We start from the raw sequence: 22,998 nt of genomic DNA on the forward strand, positions 1-22,998 counted from the left end.
AAAGCTATAAAACATATACTCAAAGCACATATCGTACACTTAGTTATTTGTACTTTGATATCTAACAAGCACTCAAAAATGATTTTTATCATTTATTTATTTTAATCCATAATACTCTTTATTGTTTTTAATTTTTAAATATTTAATTATTATGGGTACATAGCAGGTATACATAGTAGGTATACATAGTAGGCATTTATGGTGTACATGTGATGTTTTGATATAGGCATACAATAAATAATGATCAAATCAAGGTAACTGGGATGTCCATCAACTCAAGCACTTGCCATTTCTTTGTGTTAGGAATATTTCAGTTCAGTCTTTTACTTATTTTGATATGTACAGTAAATGATTGTTGGGTATAGTCACCCTGTTGCACTGTCAACTACTAAATCTTATTCATTTTATCTAACTGTCTTTTTGTACCTATTAACCATCTGCACCATATCCCTTCTCCCTGCTACTCTGGTTGTGTCTCAGAACAGGGCAAGTGCTGGGATGACAGGCATAGCGCATGCAGTCCTTGAGCAAAGAATTCTTGCAGTTGCACATTGGAGGCAGTGTTTTAATAAACAGAGTGAGAGACCAAACAATGCCTTTAGGAAAGTTTTATTTATGATCCTCAAAGAGAAGCATTTAATGAGGGCTGAGACAGGGAAAAATGGGAAGAAAAGTTGAGTGGAAGTGACTGAATTGAGAATTTTGGCACAAGGATGGAGTTTACTGAAGTCTTTCACTTTGTTCTTTACTCCTTCCCTGTTGGACTTCCCTCTAATAAGGCGCTGTCCTTCCCTCCTCAGAATCTCCAATTCTCAGCCTCTCCATCTGGAATCCTTTCTTCTCCCCACCCACCCATTGTATCTCTACTCATTTTTGGATTTGGAACTAAATGTCCCCATTTCAAAGAATCTTTCCTTCTCTGTATTCTAGTTAGTCATGTTGCCGAAGCTCACAGTGCCCTGCCTATTGACTTCATTACATTTTATAGTTTATTATGAATTATTTGTAAGTTTGATCAATTAACGTTTCCACTACCTTATAAGATTCATTAGCATAGAAACTTGTGGTTTCATCATGAAATACAAAGCACACAGAAGTGTATAAGGAATTTACTAAACACTTGATAATTTTTAGAAAAATTAATGCACAAAATAAACACTAAACAAAGGAAAATTTGGCACACTAAGGGAAAGACTGGAGAGTTTTCCAAAAATAAAGTGAACCTTATTTAAATTGAAAACACATAATGAATTAAGCATAATTAAGAAATGAAAATATTGCTATAGTATAGCTTAGTAAAATATGTGTTTTGTCAAATTAAAATACTTAGGAAAACTTTATATTATTGTGTATAACTTGAGGAAAACAAGAGTATGCATTTGTGTGTATAAATACTTATTTACTTATAGTATATGCCCTATTTACTTAAAATTTTATTTTTCAATTTTTCCAGGGCCTCTTTTACATCCTTGTTGCGTAGGCTGTAAATCAGAGGGTTCAACATGGGAATCACAAGGGTGTAAAACAGTGAAGTCATTTTGTCTTGATCTAGGGAGTAGGAAGAGCTTGGGCGGAAATACATGAAGAGCATGGTGCCCTGGAAAATGGCAACTGCAGTTAAGTGGGAGCTGCACGTGGAGAAAGCTTTGAACCTCCCCTCAGCAGAGCTAATCTTTAAGACCGACAGGATGATATAACAGTAAGAAATAAGAACTCCTGAAATGGTACTCAGTTCAATAAAACCAAAAACGGTGAATATCACTAACTCATTGACCTGTGTGTCTGAGCAAGACAGCAGAAGGAGAGGAGGCACATCGCAGAAGAAATGATTAATCTCATTAGAGCCACAGAAACACAAGCGGAATGTCAGTGTCGTATGTGTCAGAGCATCTGCCATTGCCACCAGGTAAACCCCAGCCAGGAGCAGGGAGCACACCCTGCTGGACATGCTGACTGCATAGAGCAAGGGGCTGCTAATGGCCTTGTACCGATCAAAGGCCATCACTGCCAGCAGCAGACACTCGGAATCTGCAAAGACACAGAAGGTCAAGAATTGCAGAGCACAGCCAACGATGGGAATTGATTTGTTCTTGGCAAGTAGGTCTATCAGCATCTTGGGCCCGACTGCTGTGGAATAGCAGAGGTCACAAAAAGAGAGGTGGCTGAGGAAAGTGTACATCGGTGTGTGCAACTGGTGATTCATTCTAATTAAAATGATCATTCCTAGATTTGCCAGGAGATTTATGAGGTAAACAACTAGAAATGTGGCAAATAAGGTTACTTTTACCTCTGGGTTATTGGTAATTCCCAAAAGAAAGAATTCAGTTATTGAGGAACAATTTCCCCCATTCATTCTTCTTTGTTCTTCTTTTACACTGTTACAAAAAAAAAAAAAAATCATCAAGAGAATGATAAATTAGAGTTTGAGTTTTCTGGATACCCAAAAAATGTTATCTGCAAGGCAGAACATGATTTGTTTCTGTGAATTTTTCTTCCTTACCCTCAGAAAATATTTCAGGCAAGTGTCACTTTTAAAGAGGAATTATCTTGTAAAAATAACTAAAAATGTCTAGCATAGGAAGTTGATATACTTTGATTCTAGATTCATATGCAATCATTCCTGAGATATGTGATTTGTCTTGGCCTCTATTGCTGATCTCAGCCAGTAGATTTGAATAAACTAAGACGTCTTTCCAGATCCAAAATAGCATGAAAGAAACACCAACGTCAGAGAGACAAAGCCAGAAGATATGAGACCAAAAATTTCATACGTTTGACAAAAAGGAATCCTATTTATTGCATTATTCAAAAAATATAATTTATTTTATCACTGACAGTGACATTACATACAGGTTAATAAATGAAAATTATTAAAGTATTCTTTTTGGTGTGGTGTCTTTTAGTGTTTACTGAAAAATGAAACATGCTTTATTGAACTATTCTATCATTCCTTATCACTTGTTTGCCCCAGCACTTATCACCCCTCTGTATGCCTCATCTGGTTCCAAAGGACAAATTCCTTGAAAAGCCAGGTAGAAGTGATAAAATGAAGTGGGTATGACAGACTACAACATGCACATTTGCTTATCCTTGGCTTTTAAATTGGGTTTTTTATTAAAATCAAAATGGAAATAAGAACAATAAATGTTTCTGAGATATACAGGCTTCTGTTTCTTGTGTTATGTACACGTTCACTCGTGTGTGAAGGAGGATTATCTCTGTGTGTATCTGTTGATATATGAAAATTGGAATGTGGGTGTTGATCTGATTGTTATTTCTTCTAGACTTAAATATTTTGGCGTGTGGTCCATATGAACTTGAATTTACATAAATTGGTATTTTTGATGTGTTACTTCTGTTATAATTTGAATAAAAATAGAACAAATCTTAAATTTACATGTACCATAAATAATATTGCACAGTGATTTTAAAAAGCAATGATTTACTTATTAATCTTTATTAAACTATAAATAAGTAAAATTGTTACTATCTTTATACAAATGACACATGAGGTCAGTCAAATTCACAAAGCTCTAACAAGAAAATATCATTGACCATTAGACTACAGAGTTTATTTAACTGAGTAAATAGGCTTAAAATGTATTTATAAATTCCTCAGTACTTAATTCCTCACATCTCCAAAAAAGTAAGATTTTCCCCCTATATTCTTTAAATTGAACCATGCTGAAACCTACCTGAGATAAGCAAGTCCTTCCGTCCTTGTCTCTGATATGCGAACAATAAACGGATCTCATTTTATGTTTATCTGGTGACTGCTGGGACTTGAGTCTCTTAAGCCTCTGCCCTAACTCTTTTATGTGATTGAAATATGATCAATTAATTCCTAGTTTGGTATTTTCCCCTGTGAATGCTGCAACTACTTTAGCAAAGGCTGAACTTTTAATCCTTCATCCTCATCACCACATTGATCAATGTCTGAAATTTACCAGAATTTACTTAACACTATGCTTCATGGTTACCATGAATCTACACCCTCCTCCAGTGAAACCAGACATCCAATGAAACTCAAATAGATCCCCTACTTAATGACTGGCATGTCCTCTTCATTATTCATCCCGCTTCTTTCATTTCTGAAGCAGTCTCCTTCACCGGCCATTTAGAAATACAGTCATCTTACATGCTGCTTTTTTCCTTAATCATTGTCTGATTCCTTTCCCCCCACTACATTCTAAGGACCCTCATTTCAACTATTTTATGGCTGTGCAACATCCATTATAGCTAGTATACTCTTTCTTGACTTATGTTTTATTTATCTGTTCCTGCATGAGTCTCTGTACATTCCTACAATCCCTAGAACAATGATATTCATGAGTAACATGTGTTGTTAAATACGAATATGTGTTGATAAATATGTTCAAGTTGTCAGGCTGGTGGATATTCAACAAAGTATAGGCATAAACAGCCTTTGAGGTGTATTTTTCTTAATATAGTTCATATGTACAAAGATGATTGTTTTTTTAAAAAAATGTGTGTTGGGATCCTGCTTTCAGGAAAAAAAAGCCAAATTGTGTTTATTTCCAAATAACTTTTGTGTACTATTACTCATGGCAGTCCTTTGATAATTGGAAGGTACTGGAAGTGTGAATTTTGTGCCTACTCCAGTGGCTCCTCTACAGGTACCAATGCAATGCTCCCCTTCCCCCAATCCTGGTCTACCATCTTAGTCTCTGGCTGCATGGGGCAGAGAGCTAAATTCCACATTCACACTGCTCTGACCATAAAAAATGCCTGTACTCTCCCTTCCAAAAATGTGCTTTTTAAGCACCTCTTTACTGTGCACTGGACTTGTGGGGGCAAAAGGTGGGGATTTAAATATAGATTACTGTGGATATCTTACAAAATGTCATATGTCTCCCATATATTTAATCACCATATATATTATCATATATTTCAAACGTTATTTTGTGCTTCTAACTCTAGTAACTTCATTATACAGATAACAAAAGTGAGATCCAGAAGTAATCAGTAAATTTTTGGAGTCTCATAGGCCTTAAGTTTGTCTCAATCCAATGTACCTGCTCTAAATAGCTTTCTACAGTGTTACAACAAAACAAAGCAAAACAATCCCTCCATCTTTGAAAAAATAGCTATCTTGGCTACTCTTATGGAATGTTCTAATGTGTTTACACTAAACTTAAATTCATAAACAAGATTCCACTGGTGACTGAAGACAGAAGGGAGTTATAGGAAAGGCTGCCAGATTAAAACATACTCTTTTATTTTTTCTTCACTGGACACTCCACTATTATTAACTTTGGGATGCAAAGAGCCACTGTATGGCATATTTCCAGGAGACACATAGAAAATAAGTGAAACGGTGTCCCTGAGGCTGTACAATGTAGAAGCCTTGAAGGACACTCTCTGTATTGGCCATGTTCTGAGTGATATTTTATAATGTGTGAATCATTGCAAGATGCTTACAAGTGCAGATTTCTATGTGTTCTTTAAAGTCTACTATTGACTGTAATGTGCAATAAGGTATTCCTACTTACAGTATATCTTAATGCAGTTAATTTATATTTTTTACCACAAGAAAAGTACATGAAAAAATTGTATGCACAAAAATAATATGGCAAATTATAGGCATAAGCCAGTGCATATACACGAATACTCCAGGCAATTCTTGTGTCTTATCAAACCTTACCTGGGAGTAGACAGGGACATAGCCTTTTTTTCAAAATTTCTATAAAGCTATACTATACCTTACGCTAAAGTTATTAAAGCATTTATGATTTGGGGAAAATGATTTCTTAATGGTACATTTCAATGCCTTTTCATGTTTTAATGTCATTCTTTGGGTGATGGTGCTGACACAAATATATTAAATTTATGGCAATGGGAGATACTGTTTAGGCCAAGCCCATACTACGTAATTGTGATAATTTTCCCCTCTTTAAACTGAAGACACAGATGTATTTGTGTTACCCGAGAGTTTTACTGCTATTATTTCCTTCTCTGATGCATACTTGAAGGAATGGGAATTTTCCTTAGTCCAAACTCATTTAGCCATCAGGTGATTCCCTGTCTCCAAGGATGACAAATCTCTTCAGGTTACTCTGTTTAGGTAGGATCCAGATTTAGCTTCCTAAATTTCACTGCCCCTGTAGGCCATTTAGTCTAACTTCCTTTCAACTCTTTCCATTAAAACCTGAGCTTCAGTGGTTACATTATTATTAAAAATTGGATAATTAAGTTCCTTAAGGGATTTGTATTTAATTGAAGATGGCATTCTTATATCATGGAAGAAAATGACTTAGTTGTAATTTAAGGCACCAGAGGTAAGCAAATGAGAAAAATAATGAATCTGTAATCTAAACATCTTGCCTCTTATCACAGGCACCCATAAACATAATACTGTGTAGGCAACTATCTGCTTATTAGCTCCTTCCTTCAGAAAATTGTTGTCCGACCCTAAATCATGTACCATTATGAATAAGTTCAATGTGTGGTACTGGTCCCAAGGAGAATAAGACTCACTAAGCTTCCTTTTTGCAGGAAAAAATATTAAAAGTGCTTATGGGTTGAATAAAACATCTTTGTTTTATTAAATAAACAATTTTAATAACAAAAGGAATAGTCACTGAAATATTCTATGAAAATTGCACCATTTATTTCACAAAAATATGCTGAACTCCATTGTATACAAAGATTACTCAAAATAAAAATTGTAATAAAATTCTGAAACTTCTTACAATCGAATAGTAAACAGACTTTGCTTTTAGAAAACCTTTTGATGTACAGATAGAGAATACATAAATAATAATTATACAACCAGATAAATTAAAAAATAAATAAAAATACTCCTTTAAACAGGACCCAGACCAAGAAACAGAACATTACCAGAAATCCCCAAAGCCTTCTGCATGTTCCCTCCTCAGTCACTACTCTCTTGCACCCCAGAGGTAATTACTTTCTTGATGTTCACCATGATAGATTAGTTTCATATTTTTGAACCATACATAAGTGGATGCCTACAGTATACACTATGTTACTCAACAATATTTGCACAGTCCACCTAAGTTGTTGCATGCGGTTGTAGTACATTCATTTTCACAGTTGTACAGTATTCCTTTGTACAAATATGTCATTTATTTATCTACTCTAATGTTGATAGGCAATTGAGTTCTTTTTCCTTTTACTATTACCAGTAATGTTATAGTAAACATTCTTATACAGGTCTTTTGGTAAAGATACATAATCATTTATCTTGTGTACAAACACAGGAGTTAGAAATATGTGTGTCTCTGTGTGTGTCTCTGTGTTTGTTTATGTAGATTTAGTAAATATCCTCACACAGTTTTCCAAAGCAGTATGCAATCCACACTGCCACTGTCATACTATTCAGTGTGTGAGTCCTCTGGTTGTTTCACATCATCACCAATACCTAATGCTGATTGTCATTTTAATTTTAACTATTACGTAGGGTATGTTATTTCTGAGATGACTACTAAAGTTAGATATCCATTTTTATGAAGTGTTTCTTAAAGTCAAAATACTGAATAGAAGGCCAGTTAAATAAGTTCAGCTTAATGGTATGAGTGATCCTGCAAAACATGTGTCGTGATATCCACCCTTTTTTTTAAATTTCAGAATATTTTGCAAGTACACACTTTTTGGTTAAATATTTTGCTTTTGTACAGTTTGTGTTAAACTTATAAGTGTGCCCTTCACCCAGTTACTGTACATTATACCTGTTAGGTGTGAATTTACCCACCCTCTCTTCCCCCCCCACCTACTTGATTTCCCTTGAGTTTTACTCCCTGTGTGCACATAAGTGTTGATCAATTAGTTCCAATTTAGAATTGAGTACATGTGATTTTTGTTTTCCCATTCTTGCAATACTTCACTAAGAAGAATGGTCTCCAATTCCATCCATGTTGTTAAAATGATACTTTTTTATGATATTAATGCTAAGAAAAGAAAAAAGAAAAAAGAAGATACTAGATCACCATTTTTTTTATGACTGAGTAGTGCTCCATGGTACACATATACCGTATTTTATTAATCCACTCATGTATTCATGGACACTTGGGTTGTTTCTACATCTTTTCAATTGTGAATTGTGCTGCTATAAACATTTGAGTGCAAGTGTCTTTTTTATAAAATGTGTTTTTTTTTCCTTTGGGTAAATACCTAGTAGTGGGATTGCTGTATCAAATGGTAGATCTACTTTTAGTTCTTTAAGATATCTCCATACTACTTTCCATAGAGGTTATACTACTTTGCAGTCCCACCAACAGTGTATAAGTGTACCTTTCTCTATGCATCCTCACCAGCATCTGTTCATTTTGGGACTTTTTGATAAAGCCATTCTCACTGGAGTTAGGTGATATCTCATTGTGGCTTTGATTTGTATTTCCCTGATGATTAGAGATGTTGAGCACTTTTTCATGTGTTTGTTGGCCATCAGTGTATCTTCTTTTGAAAAGTTTCTGTTCATGTCTTTTGCCCACTTTTTGATGGGGTTGTTTGATGTTTTCTTGCTGATTTGCTTGAGTTCTTTGTAGATTCTGGTTATCAGCCCTTTACTGGATGTATAGCACGTGAATATTTTCTCCTATTCTGTAGGTTGTCTATTTGCTCTATTGATTGTATCCTTGGCTGTGCAGAAGCTTTTCAATTTGATTACATCCCATTTATTTCTTTTTAACTAAGGTGGTGAATGACCTTTATAGGGGAGCTATGAAACACTGAGGAAAGAAATTGTGGAGAATGTAAACTGATGGGAAAACCTATTATGCTCATGGATCAGCAGAATCAACATTGATAAAATGCCTATACTACCCAAAGTGATTTACAGATTTAATGCATTCACCAGTAAAATACCAATGTTAGTTTTCATACATCTAGAAAAACTAGTTCTGTGCTTCATATGGAACCAGAAAAGACCTCCAGTAGCTAATGCGAACTTATGTAATAAGAATAAATCAAGAAGCATCACTTTATCATACCTCAAGCTACACTTCAAGGCTATAGTAGCCAAAATGGCATGGTATTGGCACAAAAGCAGAGATATAGATCTAGGATCAGAACAGAGAACTCAGATGTGAATCCATCCTCATACTGCCATCTGATCTTTGCTAAAACAGACAAAAACAAACACTGGGGTAAACAAAAATCTCTAGTGAATAAATGGTGTTGGTAAAATTAGATAGCCACATGTAGAAGGCTGAAACAGAATCCAAACCTCTCACCACTCACAAAAATTAATTCATGATGGATAACAGACTTGAAGCTAAGGCATGGAACTATAAGAATTCTAGGAGAAAATGTTGAAACAACTCTTACAGATATTGGCCTAGGCAAAGCATTTGTGAAGACGACCCCAAGGCAATCACAGCAACAACACAAATAAATAAATAGGACCTTCTTTTTCATGGTAGAATAATGTTTCATTTTCTGTAGGGAATGTATTTTGATAATCCATTCACCAGTTGATTGACATTTGGTTTATTTCTATTTTTAGCTGTTATGAATAATAATGCTATAGTCATTTGTGTTAATAGAAACTTTAAAGAGTGAGAATGGGACCCCAGTCTCTTCTCACTTGTAAGGTCTCAGTTGAGAAGGCTACTGCTATTTGGATGGGTTGTCCTTTGTAGGTTACCTGCTTCTTTTGCCTTACAGTTCATAGGAGGGCCTCTTTGGTGGTTATTTTGGCCAGTCTGATGACTGTGTGTCTTGGTGTCTTCCTGTTTGCAATGAATCTCCCAGGAGTCCTTTGAGCTTCTTGTACCTGGATATCTAGATTTTTAGCAAAGCCTGGGAAATTTTCCTCCATTATATCCTCAAATAGCTTTTTCCCATTTTTTAATGAGGTTATTTGATTTCTTTCCATTGAGTTATTTGAGTTCCTTATGTATTTTGAATATTAACCTCATATCAAATGTATAGTTTCAGAATATTTTCTCCCATTATGTAGGTTGTATTAATATGTTAAAAACATTAATTTTTTCCTTTGTTGTGCAGAAGAAGCTTCTTAGTTCTATAAAATCCCATTTCTCTATTTTTTCTTTTGTTTTCTGTGCATTTGAGGAAATATCCAAAATATATATTTGCCAAGACCAATATCAAAAAGGTTTATTTCTGTGTTTCTTTTAGTAGTTTTACAGTTTCAAGTCCCAATTGTGGGACTTGAAATATTTAACACCTTTTGAGTGGATTTTTGTATATAACGTGAGATAAGGGTCTAATTTTCATTATTCTGCATGTAGATATCCAGTTGTCTCAAACGATATATTAAATAGACTTTCCTTTCCCCATTTTGTGTTCTCGGCACCTTTTTCAAAGACAGTTGATCATAGATACATGTATTTATTTCTGGATTCTTTATTCCCTTACTAGCCAAGTATAGACCTAGCACATATACATCAAGGCAACCTGGCTGCTTCTCTTATCCAGTATCCAGTAATCTAGTAAATGAGCTATCATACACACACACACACACACACACGCACACACATGCACACTTTTCTGAGGTTTTTACTGTATCACTTAGGGCATGACACAATCTATTATAGCATAAATCCCACATTAGTAATCATTGACTACTAGTATGATTAGTATGCCTCAGCATTTTTTTAAGCTTTTTAATGTTCACCGATGTTCTGGGATTATGAAATTCATTTGGTGGTATCAAATAGAGGTGTTTGATAAAATCTCCACTGTAAGAGGTTGTGTGTGTACTCATAAAGTTGTTTCAAGTTTGCAGTTAGAGCTTATCATTGTGAAATTAGATGAATCTTGCAATGTTAGATCATGAGGAACCTACCTTTGATCTTAGAGCTTTCTTAGCTGCGTCTTTTACATCTTTATTTCTCAGACTATAAATCAATGGATTCAGCACTGGAATGAAAATTGTGTAGAAAACGGAGATAACTTTGTCAGTGTTGGGAGAATACAGGTAGCTGGGCCGTGAGTAGATGAAGAGAAGCGTCCCCTGATAGATGGCCACGGAAGTCAGGTGAGAGGCGCAGGTAGAGAATGTTTTCTTCCTGCCGCTAGTAGAGCGGATCTTTAAGACTGAGAGGAGTATGAAAAAGTAGGAGATGATGATGATAATGAAGCAGATGATTTCCACTGAGCTGCCATAGGTGGAGAGGAGCCACTCGTTAATGGACGTGTCTGTGCAGGAGAGTTTAAACAGGGGAGGGAGGTCACAGAAAAAATGATTAATCACATTTTTGTCACAGTATTTCAGAATAAAAGCAAACGAGGTGTGAACCAGGGAACTCATGTTGCCACCAATATATGACAGGACGATCAGCCGTATGCAGATGCCCCGAGACATCACAACTGTATACAGTAAGGGGTTACAGATGGCAGCATAGCGATCATAAGCCATGGCAGCCAAGATAAAGGATTCTGTATCTGCAAAGGCACAGAAAAAATAAAACTGTAGGGCACAGCCATAATAGGAAATAGATTTGTTCTCTGAGAGGAAATTGACCAGCATTTTGGGAACAATGACTGAGGAGTAACAGAGGTCTACGAAGGACAGGTTGCTAAGGAAAAAGTACATGGGGGTTTGAAGGTGAGGATCAATCCTGATCAGCAGCATCAATCCAATGTTCCCAATTAAAATTATACCATACAATGTCAGAAACACGAGGAATAGGACAATCTGCAGTTCAGGGCGAGTCGGAAACCCTAATAAAATAAACTCAGTCACCAAGGTGTAGTTTCCCTCTGTAAATTCCATCTTCTGTGTTGTTTCCTTTTATGAGAATTCTAACATCCTTAAATGTTATATTGCTGTAAAAAGGAAAAATAATTAGACAAATCCATAAGGTGATGACATTGTATTTAAAAAACAAGTAATCAAATAAAGGAATCTCAAACTTCTTTCAAATATAAACTCTGAGTGCTATATTTCAGAATTTATCATCAAATTTCATGGTTGCATGTTTTATTCTACTTACTTGATTAATGACTACATCTTTTATTGAACAATTGGTTTCCTGTGTACTGGAATCATATCTCATTTTCTTTATCTCTTTGTACCCCAAATAGAACATAATAACTGGCCCAGAATATTAAAGGAAGTATTCAATTAGTGAACAGACTGAGGATCATATAAAAACAAAAAAAAAATGTATGTTATTCAAATAAATTGACCTCACAGAGTGTTCTTGAAAATGAGAATTTTGGAACAATTTTCTTTTTCTGCCCAGTTTGATAAATATGCTAATATGCTATTTCTCTTGACAGAGTGAACAGAGTGGTATGATGAAACATGCTAGCTATTTTTTTCATTATAAAACACGTGCTTTAGTGAAATGAAAACACATGTCAGCAAATATCAGCTGTGAGTATACTTTTGACATGAAAGAGCTTAGGGTAATTCCATCAATTCTATTCATATATAAACCACGCTGAGAAAATTAGTTAGCTATTTGTTTCTGTCCTTCTGCAATTATCCCAATCCTTGCCTCCTGGGAAATGCTCAATGAACATCAGTGGACTGACTGAGTGCAGTGAGCAAAATATTCAGTTATAAGTTAACTTGTAATTAAATAAAATTATTTTATATGGCATCTTCCTTGATTAAATGTTATGAACAACAAAATACAGCTGCATTTAATTTTATGCTAGTTTAAGATAAGAAGTAAAACACTACTTCTGGGTTCTCAAATTATTTCCAAAAGCACAGGGAAATTTAAATTGACTTTGAAGTCTGAGGAATTTGATCTTGGCCTTGAAGGATAGGCTTGGGAATATGTAAAACAAATAAACAAAGCATCCAATACATATGGTTCATATTGAGAGGTCCAGGAAGAGAATTAAAAATATTTCTGAGTCACTCCCTCATTTATGTAACAAATGTTGTGACAATGTTATGAAAGTGCCAAGGGCTTTATTTGTTTATCTCACTTAATTAATAAAACCATCCTATGACATAGGCATAAAGAAAGCTATTGATAATCAGAAGAGTTAATCACTGGCTCAAAGTGCTGTCTTACGTTAATGCCTCAAATGGGTAAATGGGATGCAGCAATATAGCAGGACAGTGGTTAATTATTCTTATTTTGTCTGTATTTAAAATAATCAAGGTATTTAGAAAGTATAAGATTTTGTTTTTGAGGTAGTAAGAACTTCGTTAGAGTCCCATATTAGCTATATGTGGGCTGTGTGACCTTGTACAATTTAATGTAAAACATCTTAATATATACCGCAACAATGACAACAAATATCTCATAGTGGATTTCTGTGTTCATTAAATTAGGAAAATCTTTCTCTCTCTCTCTCTCTGTCTACCTCTCTCTCTCATTTATCGTCCCATTTAGAGATATTGACATATAGTAGTGTTTTGTAAACAGCAAAAACTTGTACCAAATTCTATCTACACTGATCACTCTTATTCTTAGATTTTGATAGAGTTTACTGCGAAAATTTTATTAACAATAGGTGTTACTTAAATGGTGCTTATTCTGTATAAAACAATATTCTTAACGCTTTACCTAAAGCTCATTTAACTGTCACCAAAACAACTAACACAATTACCATGGGCTTTCTATCATTATCATCTTTTTCTTACAAATGAAAGGGAACTAAGAAACTGAGAATTCGAGAATTAAGATATGATGAAAACAGGATTGGAACCACAGATCATGACTTCAAAACCTCATCACACATAGTCTCTCTATAAACCAGATTCTTATACTATTATTAATTCTATAATTTGGGTGAGATTTAGAGTAATATTCCAATGTCATACAGCCAGCACTTAGCAGTTGTGATTCATATTTGGGTGTGTTTGAAGTCAAAGCTCATGAGAGCAGGCATGAAGATGATCAAAATAATAGTTTTCCATTCTGAGATAGGCTGAGGTTCCTGGACTTGCTGAAGGAAGAAAGAAACTGCTCACATATTTCCTTAAAAAAGCAGGGTGTGCACTATTCGGAAATTCACATTGATCATCTCTTCTGGTAGTCTAAATATCTATTTAGTCAAATGTTAAACAGGAGAGAAGAGGTACAAGGTTAGAGGTAGAAAAAGACAGTGAGTCCTTGATTCTTGCTTTAAAAGGAAATTAACAAAAATACCTCATTAAAATATTATGATTCACTAAATTCTTATACATATAACAAAATAATCTTAGGTTAGAAAATAAATTAATTCAAATTATCATTTATGTCGTCATGCTTCAATTCTCTTAGATGTAACAAAAAGCTTATTTAATCAAAAGATGTTTCACACCCTTGCAGAAGCTATATAAGAAAGAGTGGCTCAAGAAGGATTATCTATAAGTACATACTGAGTGATTTATGGGCTTTCTCAACTCTTTGAACACAAATCAGTGGTTCTTATTCTCAAACTGCAGAAGTTGAGTTTTTTTTAACATCATAACAGCCAGTCTAATAACCGAAGAAGTTACTTACCAAAGAAGTTTCTTACCAGAGAAGGAACTGTTTCCAATTGCCTAGATGAATAATTTCACCAGTAAAATCTAGGCATTGTACGTGCATTTTTATGTGATCAGGGAGCTAGTTATTAAATGATTCCAAACATGCTAATTTCCAAGAGACTCCTCTCCTAGGGAATAATTAATAGGGTAATTTCCAATGTGAATTTTTTTTCTAAAAGCACATTAGTAATTTTAATGATAATACTGTTGTGTTAATTTGAAGAGGTAACTTTTATTCTCAATAATATTTGGATTGTTTTTAATAACACTTGGAAGCCTACAAAAGATGCACTTTATTGGGGATGTTCTTTGCAAATAGTTCAAATACTTAGAAATGTAACTATTGCCATTTAAATTATTTCAAAAACCACATAGATCAAAAATTTTCCTTTTTATTACCAGTACTGATAATTGTTAAATTATTTTTGTAGTCTTGAGGAGTGATCCCAGTGGAGACTTCTGTAGAACTAGTAATAGCAGGTGTTTTCTGACAAAATAGAAGAAGCATTTTGTACTAAAGAGTATCAAGATAAGGGCAAGGCCATTCCAAAGCAAATACAGATTGTAATCACCAAGCTGATTACTCTGATATCCATTGTGCACGATAGATGGCTTGCTTAGACCTCAGTTCCTAGAGTCTGTGCTCAGTTCTTTGTTTCATTGTCCCCCAACATCATGGCCTTTTTTATCATAATCAGCAAGAAAAGAAGACCAGTTAGCAAGACAAGTTAAAATGGAAGATGTAAGAAGTCACTGGTCCCTTGCAATTATGAAATACTGCAGGCAAATCTCCAGTTTTCAAGGCCTGAGAATAATTTCTTTGTGGCTTTTTCTCTACCCTCTGGGCACTCCTCAAAATTTTTTTAGCCTCCACCCACTGCCCACTTACAAAGACATTGTTGTATTGATTAGGTATTTATTATAGCAGCACTTCTCCAGGTACCAAAATCTCTATTACTGATCTACTGCTGCAGAATAAGTTACCACAACATTAGTGACATAATAGCATGCTTTTATGTTTTCACACTTTCACTGAATTAGGATTATAGACATATTTTAGCTGCTCTGTAATGCTGCATTCAAAGTTTCAGCTGGGACTGGGATTTAATCTGAATGCTTGACTGGGAAAAAATCTACTTCTTAGATTACTCAGGATTTTGCCAGAATTTATTACTTTGTGCTGTTGTTTGAAAGTTTCTCTCAGTTCCTAGAGGCCACTTATAATTTACTGATACATGTGCTGCCAACAACACTTCCTGCTATATCAAAGACAGCAAAAATGATTGTCTAACCAGATGTGTTATAATCTCATGTAACACAAATATTTATACATAATTGCATACAACACATCACTTTTTCCATATTCCACTGGTTAGAAGCAACTCACAGTTCCTTCCCACACTCAAGGGAAGGAAATTATACAAACTGTGAATGCCAGGAAGTGGAGATTATGGAGCCTCCCTAAAATCTGCTGTTCTGTTCAATACCTCTAAAAAGTCCACAACTAGCATCATACTTAACGGTGAAATATTGAATTTTCCCCCACTAATATCATAAAGAAACAAGGATATCCACTAACACCACTGATACTCAACAATGTAATAGAGGTCCAAACCAGTTCAGTTGGGCAAACAAATAAAGGCTTACAAAATGAAAATGAAGAAGCAACAGACATCAGCATCAAATATGACAAAATTGTCTCCATAGGAAATCCCAAGTATGCTAAAAAGTAGTGCTGGAATTAATAAATGATTGTAGAAGGGTCATAGGACAGAAGGTAAATACAAAAATACCCTGGGTTTCTATATCACTTAACCCTACTGAAGACGGCTGTTAACAAAGAGTCCCAAAACAACAGGTGCTGGTGTGGATGCAGAGAGAAAGGAACACTTATGCACTCTTGGTGGGACTGCAAACTAATACAACCTCTATGGAAAATAGTATGGAGATTCCTCAAAGAACTAAAGTAGACCTACCATTTGATCCAGCAATCTCATTACTGGGCATCTATTCAAAGGAAGAAAAGACATTTTATAAAAAAGACACTTGCACTTGAACGTTTATAGCAGAAATATTCACAGTTTCAAAGATGTGGAAACAACCCAAGTGCCCATCAATACATGAGTGGATTAATAAAATGTGGTATATGTATACCATGGAGTACTACTTAGCCACAAAAATCAATGGTGATCTAGCACCTCTTGTATTTTCCTGGATAGAGCTTAAGCCCATTCTACTAAGTGAAGGACCACAAGAATGGAAAAACAAGCACCACAGATACTGACCGTCAAATTGGTAGTAATTGATCAACACATATGCACACATATGGTAGTAACATTCACCGGGTGTTGGGTAGGTGGGAGGGGGGAGAAGAGGATGGGTATATTCACACCTAATGAGTGCAGTGCGTACTGTGTACCCACATTTGTACCCACATAATATTCTGAAATAAAAAAATGAAAAACAATATAATTACAAATCTATATAATTATGTATTTATGAACAAATGTACCTATAATTAGCAGGCATACCTGTCTTTTAAGTTTATCTAAATGGAAATATACAGTATGATTATAACTTGCTTTGCTAAAAAATATGCTTTATGCATGTATGTGATTATGTTTGTTCATCTTGGTCATTCTCTTGTTTTCCCTCTTGTGATATTATGAAAATCATTTTTCCATTCTAATTTGATAAGTATTTGCTGCTGTGAATCATGCTAAGATCAACATTCCTTGCCATGCTGTGCACACATTTCTTTTTCTGATGGATGTGTCATGAGTCTCATTTGGTTTTATTTTTCATTTAGCTTGTTATTAACGAATTATGTTCTTTATTTTCTGGCCAATTGCGACATGCCCCTTCAAGTCTCTTATCAACCTTTCTTCTGAGTTTTCTGTGTTTTTGATTGGTAGCACATTATGTGTGGTGAATTTAAACCGCTTACACTGCAAAATTTTACTCTTAATGGCTTCTGTGGAGAAAGATCACTTCTTAATTAATGCAACTTAACTTATTATATCAATGTTTCCATGATATCTAATTGTACTAAAATATTTCCCTTAGCAAAATTGTAAAGATAATATACATTATCTATGAAAATATTTAATGTGTTGAATTTTATATTTAGTTTTACAAACTCCCTGAAATTATTGTTTTTACAAATGGTGTGATGTAAGGGTCACATTTTCACTCTCTTTTGTGTTCTATGCATATATATTCAATTAAATTAGTGAAATTTATTAAAAGAGTATCTCTTCTATAATATTCTGTAGTATTACCTTTTTCATATTCAAATGTGTCCATGTGCTGGGTGTGTGTTAGGCAATTTATTATTTGTCATTAGTCCCTTAATCTATTGTTGAATCATATCACACTGTCTGAATGTCTCAAGCAATAAAATAATCCTTCATGTCCAGAAGAGTGATTCCTCCCATTTGACTATTCTTCAGAAGGCCTTGGCTACTATTGTCTGTCTTCCTTTCCACAATAATATTGGAGCAGTGTGCACACACAATGCACACGCACACACATACACACACACACTTGCATGCTATTTCATTTAACTTGTGGCTCACATTGGGGAAAATTGACAGCTTTTCAATATTGAGTTTCTAATACATGAGCATGTTTTATAGCAATGTATTTACTTTCACTTAAATTTCTCTCAAATTATTTTATGATTTACTGGATAGACTTCCTAAACTTTTTAATGAGAATTATTCTTAACTATTTGCTATTTTTGATCCTATTTTACATAATCTTTTAAAATTATATTGTTTCCTTCTTTTATATGAAAATAAACTTATCATTTTGTATTTCAGTCTGTATCCACCAAACATTATACTCATGTATTAACTCTTATAATGTTTAGATTCTTGAATTTATAAATATATATGTTTATCTCTTTTGTCAATTAGATTCATTTATTTCATTCTAATTCTCATACTTTTTTACTTTTTAAAATGCATAATAAATTTAGAAAAATTTAGAGTAAAAACTGTAAGAAAGAGCATCCTTTTCTTGGTCTCAATTGCAAAAAGATATATTTCAACATTTTGACACTTAAATGTGATGTTTAAAGCCAACATTGTAACACAGATCTCTTTCTTATTGCCACGTGTATGAGCTGTGCAATATTTGGAACAGTGAATATAGAAACACTTCTGTGAAGGTTCCACTGTTAATCTTTCCTTAGATTAACTGTAGATTAATCTTTAAATCATAAGAGGCAACCTCAAAGTACAAAATGTGTACATCTAAAAATTTAAGCCCATAGTCATTCAACAAATATTCTTCAAAAGCTAATCATATACAGTACTCTTACTAGCTGATATCTTTATTTTTTAAAATGCTAACAATAATAAAAGGAAAGAGCAACAAGAATATACAATATGGTTTTTTGAGGAAAATATTTGAAGATGTTTTCCAGATAAGATGTTTTCCAGATAGGAGATACTCCATTTTTCAATAAGCATCCCAAGTCACTGGTGATTTGTGCAGACAGAGACTAGTCCACCAAATACAATATGTGCTGAAAACTTAGTTTTTTATTGTAATTGCCACCACTCTGGTTATAACTCTGACTTCAGTAAGTCCAGCATAAAATGACAAGTTCAAGAATGAGCAAGGATAACCAATTTATATTAAGTCAGGGAAGCAAGGTAACAGTTAATTTCTCATTAGATAATCGCAAACTTAAGTGATAAAACTGATGTTGAGTTCAAACAAGTAGTTAATGCATTAAATATTAAGGCAGTAATTTTCTCAAGATCATTACGATATCTTTGTTCCTCAGAGTGTATGTCATGGTGTTAAACACTGAGGTGACAATGATATAGAAAAGAGAGGAAAATGTGTGTCTTCTGGAAGAATGTTTGGATTTGGGTCATAAATGTATAATGATTCTGGACCCACAGCTATGACATGAGAGGAGCAGGTGAAGAAGGCTTTGATTTGTCCTGTTGCTGATGATAATGTCAAGACGGTGGAGATGCTTTTCTTATAGGATCCCGGTATCATCATAATAGGGATCATAACAAATAGGACATCACCTGTAAAGACCAAAATCTCATGCATAAAATATCTCCATAGGCATGCTTGAGTAATGAGAGGATGTCACAGAAGTGATTGATTTGGTTAGATTCACCAAAGGGCGCAGAGGAAATCTGGCATGTCTGTCCTATCTTAACTGGAACTCCAGTGATCCAGGAGTAAGCCATCAGCTGGAGATGGACCTTGTGATTCACAAAGTGATCATAGGCCGTCACTGTCCAGAGAAAGCACTCTATGTTTCCAAGCATCAGGAGAAAGCGCGTTTGTGTACCACAAGCAAATGAAGAAATATTTGTTTTCTGAGTCCAGAAGTTTATGAACATTCTAAGAAGATGGGCAGGCACAAACCAGATTTCCAAGAAGGAAAAAATGCTGCAGAAAAAAAATGCCTGGGAGTCCGGAGAGCCTGGTCAAAGGATTCTCACACAGACAAGGAAAATATCACAAAAAGAAATATTCAGAGATTGAGAACACCAGAAAATCTCCAACAAAGAAATTTCTTTATTAAAGTGAAATTTACTTCTAGTGGTTTGGTTTCAGTCTGTGAAAAGAATGAAATTAATTGTTTATCCTTTTGGCTTATTTTCCATCCACCAGAGGAATTTGAGTAATTAGCATATAAAATTCCTTATATCCATTATATCCCACTTCAATTTCTTTTACTCTCTGAGCTCTCCAGAAGTCCGGATTCTTTGCAGAGTCCATCAGAGCACAATTGTGTGTAAAGAGAAAACAGGGCCTTAGGTAAGAATTTCCTGTTGCTGAGTACCTCTCAGATCTCCAATGCTTGCTTGCAATTTTCTTTTTCTCATAAACCATGTTTTTTTATACTTTAAATAAAATCTTTGTCTGAATAAATACTGTGTACTCTGGTGAATCCTTTCAAATGAATTAGAGAAAACAGTGCAACTATCTTTATTTTTCTTTAGGTTTAATAATACATATGGATAGGAAGTATTTGATTAATAATTTGGCAATATTTAGAGGTACATATTTCCTTAATAGGATTGAGACAGTAAACTTACCTATTTCATTAACATTAAGTATAAATAAATTTATATTTTTTAATTTGTTTCATTTAATAAGCCTTATTTACTAAGTGCTTTAAGTTCCAACATTTTTATTTTGTTTTTGGAAGTATTTAAATCTTTGTGATCTTTTTCACTTTGTTATATTTGGAATTTGTTTAAATTATCGTTATCAGCAAGTACAGGAACAAAAAGTTTTACATATATTTGGGTATTGGAAAAAAGACAAATGCCCAATGTATAAGTATACCACTTACATGATTTCTGATAATCAGGTACATTCATTTTTATCTTTTTTATTTGTTAAAATAATTATACTTGTCAATATTTGTGTAAATTTTTATTTTTCTCATTATCTATTTGATTTTTTAAGTACTAAGAATCCTTTCATCAATTTGATACTTGTTCATATTTTTATCCTTTTTTATTTTCTGCATTCTTTCATTATTCTATGCTCACTGTTGGTCATTTAATTTTAACTATTTAACTCTTCTTAACTTTGTCTATCTCTGGTTCTATTGATATGTGCCTTTTTGTCATTTTTCAAAAGAATGACCCTAAATGTTATATTTTCTGATTCCTTTTATCTCATGAATCTATTTTTTCTTTCAAAAATCAAACATGATTTGGCTGATATAGAAATTTACCTACTTGATGCTAAATATGCTTTAAGACATTTAGCAGCAATAAGAAATGGATAAACAAAAACATTTTCTTTGCTATGTAATTTTATATTTTTGAAGTAAAAATGACATTTCTTGTGATCTACCTACTATATTCTTGATGTAGTAAATATAAACTATAAATAAAAACACAATGAAATAAAACAGAAATCTTGTGAAATCCTGCCATTATAAGGAAGCCAATGTTCTTTTCTAATCCACATCTTCCCAGGCACCATTAATATATCATACAAACCACCCGCTGCTAACATGCACATGCAAAATGTTATATAAAATTATGAAGTACTATCCTTCTTGGTTTTACAAAAATAATGTTATGTTTTACAAATACATTTACATTTATATTCTTTCTTACATGTTAAGAAAGTAGGAATTTCATCAGTGGAGCTGCTCTAAAACATTTTCTTGAGTGGTCATACATTATTATATGGTGTAGATATACTTCAGTGTTTGTCATATATCCTGAGAGTGCCTTCCCTTCGCTTCCAATTTTGTCTTGCATTATTAAAAAAAGCTTTATAAAAATTTTTGAAAAACATGTCTGTAATAACTAATGGAGAAATAGTATTTCAATGAGATAAAATTTCATTAATTCAGCTTATAAGTAAAAAATATATGTAATTTTATTTTTTCTTTAAAAAAAATGTCAAATACTACCCAAATTGGATACAATAATTGAAGGGAGGGTGGAATGGCATACCAGCTTGGGCCTGATGGGATACAGAATTCATTCCAGATGATTCAAATAAAAGAACATTAATGAGAGGACAATTTACCAGTTCTTGTGGCCAGTGTCCAAAATCACCATGTCGGCATGACCTCGCTCTCTCCACAGGCTCTAAGGAAGAATCATTCCTTGTTTCTTTTTGCTTTGGGTGACTCTTGGCCTTCTTCTGTTTGTGGATGAATCACTTCAGTTTCTGTGTTCTCCTTCACATGACATTCTTCTCTGTTTCTCTGTGTCTGTTTTCTAAATTTTTTTCTGTCTCCTTGTGACTTATAAGTGACAAATACTTGTCATTGGATTTAGTACGCATCCTAAACCATGGTGATCTCATTTCAAAATTCTTAACTATAGCTACAAAGACCTTTTTTCCAAATTAGGTTACATTTGCAGGTTCTGGATGGAGATATACTTTGAGAGGTTAATATTCAAACCACTGCACATGGGAAAATTCAGAATCTTCCAAGCTAAATAGATATGACTAAAGCTACAAATGGGAAAAAATGATGTGACCAAAGAACAGTGAGATCAGGGGAAATAGAGTAAACACCCTCAGAATTTTTAGTTTTAAAAGGACATGGACAGAGACAAGAGATAGAAGCAGGTAGAAATGCAGAGAAAACTCCAAATCCCTCGTTTCCACTATTTTTGCTACTTCTCTTTTTTCTCTTTGGTTAAATCCAACCACAGAGTCAGAAAAAGGCATGGAATCCATCTGAGGGAATGAGATAGTTAAAGAAAATTTATCTCAAAATATGTAATCCCTGGTTATATGACACAGTCAGTTATCTTTCATTGCATTACTCAGGTAGTTCCTGAAATCAATAGCTAACCATTGATTCTCAAAATGAGATCTTTGCAGTTGAGTTAATTTGTACTCTGATAACACAGAAGCCTGTAACTCTGTGAAATAAAGTTACTCTATGAAACAAAGGCCCCTTGACAAAATGTGAGGTTGTTATCATAATTTCAATTATCATTATTTAAGAATATGGAACAAAGCTAAAAAATTTTTCTCCCCTTTGGTAGCTACATGACAAACCTATAAACAAATCATTTCTGTAATTTCAAGTTTTTGCC

At 34.0% G+C, this 22,998-nt stretch overlaps 2 protein-coding genes across 2 annotated transcripts; both read right to left on the reverse strand.

Moving 5' to 3' along the window:
- Nucleotides 1-1,417: 1,417 nt before the first annotated feature.
- On the reverse strand, nt 1,418-2,353 carry LOC123641825 (olfactory receptor 5W2). The gene has a single exon (XM_045556758.1). The coding sequence runs from the start codon at nt 2,351-2,353 to the stop codon at nt 1,418-1,420; it is 936 nt and encodes a 311-aa protein (XP_045412714.1).
- An 8,424-nt stretch (nt 2,354-10,777) lies between these two features.
- On the reverse strand, nt 10,778-11,722 carry LOC123641826 (olfactory receptor 5I1). The gene has a single exon (XM_045556759.1). It carries the CDS (start codon nt 11,720-11,722, stop codon nt 10,778-10,780), a length of 945 nt encoding a protein of 314 aa, XP_045412715.1.
- Nucleotides 11,723-22,998: the final 11,276 nt, after the last annotated feature.

Source organism: Lemur catta, chromosome 7 (assembly GCF_020740605.2).
Source record: "Lemur catta isolate mLemCat1 chromosome 7, mLemCat1.pri, whole genome shotgun sequence".
In the NCBI taxonomy this organism is placed as follows: Eukaryota; Metazoa; Chordata; class Mammalia; order Primates; family Lemuridae; genus Lemur; species Lemur catta.